Source organism: Hippocampus comes, unplaced genomic scaffold (assembly GCF_001891065.2).
Source record: "Hippocampus comes isolate QL1 unplaced genomic scaffold, H_comes_QL1_v1.1 scaffold50, whole genome shotgun sequence".
NCBI lineage: Eukaryota > Metazoa > Chordata > Actinopteri > Syngnathiformes > Syngnathidae > Hippocampus > Hippocampus comes.
Genome location: NW_017805122.1, coordinates 626,399 through 633,921, shown reverse-complemented (window position 1 = coordinate 633,921; position 7,523 = coordinate 626,399). Strand labels below are relative to the sequence as shown.

Here is a 7,523-nt window from a genome sequence, read left to right as displayed (position 1 = left end):
CAATAAACAAAAAAAGACAAGGATCTCTGTAACTGTAAACTGCTACTGAGATTCTGGGGTGGGGGTTCATCGTGACTAAAAAAAAAAAAAAAACGATTTAGACTTGCAGTATGGAATGGCCTCCATGTAAATTAGCGACAGTGAACCCCCGCATATGCACAATTTGGCATTTACGAATTCTATTTCCTCTTCTTTAAAAAAATATCTTTGAAATTATTTTTTTGAACATATCCACCAATTTGTACTCCAGCCAAAGCAAAATCAGTTTGGCTTCGGTGCCATCTGGTAGCATCTTGTCGAGGCACTATCTCGAAGTGAGTTGAGGAGTTTCGTTTGGACACAGGTCCGGTTTTTCCGCCCGCGTTTGGCAGGTGCAATGCGACCGCGACCCTTTTTAGAGGCCATAAAGTGGACACGAAGCAAATTCACAGATGCCGAGCCGCCAATATGCAAAGAGTCTCTGTCATCCTGCTAATCAACGATCAAGACGGCCCATTTTTGTCCTCAGCGCTCTCATTCTTGGGTGAGCAACTATTCTGGAGATAGTTGTTCACTTTCTTATTAACGTGGTCCTATTAGTCGTCTTTGTGTATTTAGTTGCTACCTTGGATGTACTTACGTTCATTCCAATCATTATTTTGTGTTACATTTTATGGCCTCCTGTTTTTGTATTTTTTATTTTTTTTAAACCCCTTGCAAAAGATGTACAAATTAGGCGAATGGCTCAGGAAGACATGACAATTGGACACATTTATGAGTTTGTTTTTCAGCCAGCCAGCTCGTAGTTTGTCCACCTTGCCAAGGACGGGGGGGAGCCCCGAACTGATCGCAACAAGGCGCTCCTGAAAGAGCCACTGGGACAAATCTTTGCCCATTACTTTGGTGACAAAGAGCCTCCACGTGCGCCCGTGCAACAATTCCCCATCCCCGGGGGCCAAGAGAGCTAATTCAGCCCCGGCGCGCCATTGTGAGCGGCCGCCGGGTGGAAGCCGGATAAGGGAGGGGTCTTCCCCAGTGTGCGGCGTTGGGAGGCGAGGGGGCGTGAGCGTCGTCGGTGGGAAGAAAGAGCGTGACAAGTGAACAGGGAGGCGGGTCAGAGGAGAGAACATGAAGGGCCGCTGTAAATTTCACTGCCAAATGGAAATGACCGGCCACACACACTTAACACGCACGTTATCCACAAACAACACACTCCCCATCCCTGGAAACCAGTCTGGTATGCGTCTTTACACCAGCTATGGGTTGCGTTCACGATAAAAGATAAATGTCAGTGCATTCACGCATCCCACATACTGTACACGGCGAATTGAACACCAGCCGTGCTCTGTTTTTGATGAATGTTGCAAGCAGGCGGAGGGAGTGAACGTGCGATGACGAGGCGGATTAAAAACCAAGAAACGAATGAAAACAAGGCGGACACCATGAGGCGCGGAGGAGGTCCGGGTCGGTACCAGTCGCTGGGCCTGATTCATGTCTGACAACCCGGGAGAGGATTGTAGCATGCCGCGAGAAGAACGTGGGGCGAAAATGGCAAACTGCTCATCCTCCATATCTATTATCTATCGTAACGTCCTTGGCAGAGGTAATCATCCAACACGATGCCGTGTCTGTAGCATTTCCCATAACTTATGACTTCCTTATAATAATACGAAAACGTATTCATGCGGGATGCTTGGACACGCAGTCATAAAAGTGTCGCTATTAAAAGCAAAGACAATTGTTCCAGGGTGCCTGTAAAATAGTATAACTTCCTTGGCTGAGGTAATAATACAAAAGCATATACGATACAGGCTCGATGCTCAAACTCATACATAAATTTTTTTTTTTTTTAATTTAATTTTTTTTTTTTATTCCAAAGATAAAAAAATGCTGCCGACAACAAAAGGAAATACAGTTAACGCAGACACAATTATATTCTCTTAACCAATCCCCGGTCATCAATGAACCCTTTCGGGGACAGCGGTGACTACAGCGGACAGCTTATCATGTCATGAGGTTACACGTTATCGGTGCACGAAAGGGTTAATATAACATTTTGTTACGGACTTGGAGCACAATTCAGTTGAACAAACGTCTTTTTTTTTTTTTTCCCTTCCACCATGCAGGCCACATGGAAAGGTTCCTCCGAGCGAGAAAAAGGCAACTCAAGGCCATCTCCTGCCACCACACCCTCCTTGGGAACCAGGATGTTGATAGAAAGTACCCCCCCCCCAAGCCCCCACCTATTGTTCTCTCTTCTCTCCCATGCTCACCGGCCAGCAAAAGACACCAATGTGCCAAAGAAGGCAGCATCTCCCCTGGCACCCTACTGTCCTGGACCGCTTGTTATCTTGTAGGAAATGGACAAGGTCATGACACCCCGCCCAGCCAAACACGGAGCGCAGACGTTCTACACGGAGCGAGGAAGTCCTGGTGAGGACTGATAACCGATGATGCTGTCTCTTCCTGTCGGCCCGCGTCCAGCTGTTTGCTTCGAGGAGTGTTTCGGGGGGGCGGTAAGTGAAAGGTTCCTTTGACATCAAATATGAGCATTTCAATGTCATGAGGTCAACGTGACCAAACGAATTGTTTGCGTGACGGCGGAAGTGGAACTTTGACCCTACGGTATTACAATCTCGGTAGAGTTGATCGTGAAAAATAGCGTATCAAGACATTGAAAATGGGGGTATTTGTGGAGGGGGCGGGGTTATAGTTAAAACAGCAAGCCACTAATTTATCCAAAATAATGCAAGCACGTGGTTCCTTATGGGCGGCCACGTTGTTCGACCGGTTAGCGCGTCGGCCTCACAGTGCAGCGGTGCAGGGTTCGATTCCGGTGTGGCGTTTGCATGTTCTGCCCCCATGCCTACGCGGGTTTTCTCCGGGTACTCCGGCTTCCTCCCACATTCTAAAAACATGCGTGGCAGGTTAATGGAACACTCGAAATTGTCCCGAGATGGGATTCTGTTGTTCGTCTATGCGTGCCCTGCGATTGGCTGGCGATCAGTTCAGGGTGTACCCCGCCTACTGCCCAAAGACATTAACTCCATGCCCTACTGTAACTTCCTTGGCAGAGGTAATAGCAAAACGTAAACATGCAAGACGGTTGGACGTGCTTAATTATAAAAGTTACCTGTAGTCATGATAGCCCAATAAGCTATCATGACTACTGAAATAAAGTATAGAAAATATCATAACCTAAATGTTCATGTCAAGTCAGTGTTTGTGGTCCTGTACACACGTGGAAGCCTTCACGTGCTCACGAAGTGTTCCAAATACACACAGCCATGCGTGTTCACACGCTCCGCTCTATTTTTAGGAGTTTGTATTGTGCCGACGGGCTTTCGATAGAGTTTTTCTATCGGGAAAGTGGCTTTGCGGGAGCGGTGGGTGGGTGGGGGGGGGGGGGCTGTGTCACACGTTGCTTTTTCCCAGGGCGGAAAAATAAAAGCTCCCATTTGAATTCACGTAGCGCAATGGCTGAGGCAGGTGCATAATTAGAGAGGGAAAAAAAATCTCTTTACTTGCAGCCAAGGAGCGAGGTCATGGGTCTACTTCATTATTCAAGATCCTTGTGGACTCTGAAGCTCTCTGTGTGTGTGTGTGTGTGTGTGTGTGCGTAAGTGGTGTGAGTGGTGAGAAGCGCTTCACTTGGGGAGAGTTGGAGGGGGCAGATGTTCCGGCTCCGAGTCCTACTTCGCTTTCAGATATGATTGCAATGACCTTCGTACTGATTGCAAAGTTCCGCCATGAAGGCAGAAAATAGGCAGCCAATGGCACGTTGTTGTTTTTGAGACTATAACATCCACGTCAGCATATGCTACTTTTTATATAGCATTTTGAATGTCAAGTGTGAGAGTTTCCCCCTCTGTGTTTTTTTTCTCAGTCTGTGGCATTTAATTAATTTTTTTTTTTAACATTGAGTTAATTAATTGGAATTGAATGCAATCACTTTAATCGAATTTATCTCTTTTAAAGATCAGCTTTACCCATTACATTTAACATTGCATAATTTAATTGTGATTATTTTTTAATAACTGTACGTTAATTTTCTACTTGGTTTGAAGTAATTACAGGTAATCTTTCATTCATATCATGTAATTTCATGTCATACATTTAATAGAATTAACCTATTTACATTTTTTTAATGACTCTAACTCAGAATAAAATTCATAAATTTACCCGAGATTTTTTTTTTTAACGATATTTTTAAATTGTTTTTCCCCCAAAATAAAATAAGTCTAGGTGATGCTGTTTGTACAATATTTTTTTTAGTTAAAACAAATGACACCATTCAAGTTAATTTTGGATGACACTGGACAGTGGATGACACCAAAGTGCATCCCCCCCACCCCCCATCAATACAAAGAAGTAAAAACCTCAACATGTACTCACTAAGTGAAAGCAGCAGATATGTGATCCTCATGGTGGCTCCCATCGTACTTGTGCGTCGTTCTTCTCCCAGATGTCGCTATCATTCATGCAGCGGATGAGTTTTCAAGTGGGCTCGAACCGGAGCCGTGCCGTCCTGTCACGCCTTTCTCCTCCAATTTGAAGTAAATGATCACGCCGCGCGGGCCTTTTGTGTTTTCTTCCTCAAAAGGGAAAGCCAAGAATGCTTTTGTGCATGCTTGCGTCCCGGACCCTCTTTTGCAAAGATGGGGATTTTGGAGGGGCACGAGTTTTTCTCTGGTCTCCTTGGCTGCGCTTGTTCCCTCCCTCTCCCTTTTCGCTCCTGGCTGGTATTGTGCTCGATGCGGCCCTCGCCTCTAGCAATAAAGCGCTTCTCATTGCCATCCCCGAACCATGCCTGCCTCCCTTATCAAGAGCGCGGGCCAATCCCGGCGCTGTGTTTTGAATAACAAAGGAAACGGTGAGACAATGAGGCCTCCCGCTTCCCCAAAATGGTGCCTGACATCAAGGACGAGGGGGTGAACTCACATCAGCGGCGAGCCTTTGATCGAGGGGAAAGTCAGCATTGTGTCAACTTGTCATCGTTTGACATTCGGGTTCCAAAAATGGATCATCAGCAGACAAAATCGGGAATAAACGAATCGAATGAAGACCCTCACGTGATGGATTTCAAAACTGACACTCCACAACTGTAGGGGGAGCCTTGGAGCAAACAGTGACGACTGTAACTGGAAAGTCATCAGTAAATCAGTCACAGCGATCGTAATAAAGGTGCAAAATAACCCACAAATGCTCATAATTTCTGATAAATATATATAGAATATCTCGAGCCAAACTCATTTTTACTAAATACGGTGGCTTTACATGAACTGAGACTCCACAACTGTAGGGGGAGCCATGGAGCAAATGCTTGTAAAACTGTGACAGTCATAAAAAAAATTGTAAAATAAAATTTTTAAAAATTGAAAAAGCGCCGACAAATGCGACCAATGTATAATAAATGATGTATATGTGTGTTCCTAAAACTGTACTTTTGACTTTTCATTTGTACTCAACGTAGGCATGACATGAAATGCCTTTGCATGACTGTAGGGGGAGCCATGAGGCAAACACACTGAAACATTGCACTCGTCTTAAAAAAAAAATCACCTAGCATTGTCTTAAAATAAATAAGCGACTGTAAGTTTTATCCATCAAATTTTATCATAAAATTTAGCATAGCCAATTCACTTTCAATCGGTATGCTAACACCTGAGAAATGTCATGTAAAAGGGCAAAACATCAATGGCCAAGTTACGACTCCTCCTGTTCAAATCTCAATCTTTGAAGCCCCCCCCCCCCTCCCGCCCGCCTTTCCATTATTAAATAACTGATGCAGTTGCAGGAAACGGCCAGGAAAACTTCCACACCCCTGATCTTATCCCGGCCACTTCTCTCCCCAGACGTCAACATGCACATGAAACAGGCCGCCGGGCTATATGTGTTGTGCTGCCATCGGAGGAGGAAAAAAATTTGAAACGACATCCCGGTGTTCAGCTCATTCGAAGGTAAAATTGCTATATAGCCTTAGAAATACAAACGTGATTATTTAAAATGAAATGTCCGTTTGGCAATCACGCGAAAAAAAAAAAATGAACGCAAATCCACAAAGGAAGGCCCTCCCCACTGATAAACGCAACGCAATTCCCAAACGATGAACCAAGCGTTTTGAATCATGGCCTAATAATGATGAATGTGTTTACACCAAGATGTCGGCTCACAATAAATTCCCCTCTTAAGCGAAACAAGAAGACAGAATGAAATGTTGAGTCCGATTAGGACGCAACCACTCTGCGATTGGTACCGTTTCACAACAACTGATAGAAGGCGCTGAGGAGCACCAGACATTGGTTTTGGGGTGGGGGGGGGGGGTATAGATATGGAGGAGTCGAAGATGGAGGGTCTCAAGATGAAGCAGAAGGTGCTAGGAGGATTTTTTGGATTTGTATGCGCCACATTCTTCACATGCCTGTGTCATTGTAGCGGGCTAATGAGGGTTGGGTGTGGTTGTGGGTACGAGTGTGTGTGTGTGTGTGGGGGGGGGGGGGGGGGGGGGGGGGGGGGTATAGATATGGAGGAGTCGAAGATGGAGGGTCTCAAGATGAAGCAGAAGGTGCTAGGAGGATTTTTTGGATTTGTATGCGCCACATTCTTCACATGCCTGTGTCATTGTAGCGGGCTAATGAGGGTTGGGTGTGGTTGTGGGTACGAGTGTGTGTGTGTGTGTGGGGGGGGCATTAGAGGGCAGAAAAATTGGACGGGATGGAGCGGCTGAGCTCACGAGTGAGGAATTCCAAAGCCGGACATGAGAGGGCAGGGCCCGATGCCACGAGTTTGTGTGTGTGTATGCACACCGCACAGGCGCAAATCCACGGTGATTAAGTAACACTCGCCATTGACATCCGAATGGGAAAGAATTATCCCCCCCCATCAGTGTCCCCGAATCAACTCCAGAAGATTGTCAGCGGTAGGAAAAAGGCATGAAAATAAGTATTGTTGACATTTTTTTTTTTAAAGATGGTCATGACTCGAGTCACAGCTTAAAAAAAAAAAAAAGACGCAAAGCCGGCGACACACTCCGGAAATGATGTGACACATCCTTCCCTCGCTCCCTTCCTCCATTTGTCATCCCGTCACTCAAACGCCGACGTGCGCTTCCATTCTTTCTTGGATCACTTCCCCTGTCGTGCTTTGAAATGCGCAATCGTTGCTTTCCACACGACGACGTCTCCGAAATGTGGATCGGGGGTGAAGGAATTCAGCCGTCCCGTACGCGTCCCCTTGCGAACTTTTCCCAGAGTCAATCAGTCAGTCCTTAAGACTTCCTGTCCATACATCCAAAGTGCCTCTTCAAGGAACAATTCGCTCAGCTAAAGCACACACGCGCGCGCACAACACTCGACTTTCAAATGGACAGCTGTGCGCTTTTGTAATGGCTGCTCATGTCGGCGATTCCCAACATTTATCTTGAGCCGACACCACAAAACAAAGACGGTGCAAAAAAAAAAAAAAAAAAAAATGGACGCTAGGGAAACAAACTCAACTGATCACTTGCCGTTTTGAAAAAAAAAAAACGTCCCCCACCCCTGGGC

The 7,523-nt window shown here is 45.8% G+C and overlaps 1 protein-coding gene across 2 annotated transcripts in view; it reads right to left on the bottom strand.

The window, feature by feature from the left end:
* Positions 1–4,787, bottom strand: part of podxl (podocalyxin-like) — a 10,295-nt gene extending 5,508 nt beyond the window's left edge. Inside the window, exon 1 of one of the 2 annotated variants that reach the window (XM_019866129.1) lies at positions 4,375–4,787. In XM_019866129.1, the coding sequence (XP_019721688.1) occupies positions 4,375–4,417 (43 nt within the window). In that variant the 5' untranslated portion in view covers positions 4,418–4,787. The remainder of the gene's footprint in view (positions 1–4,374) is intronic. The other variant, XM_019866128.1, reaches the window with a different exon arrangement.
* Positions 4,788–7,523: the final 2,736 nt, after the last annotated feature.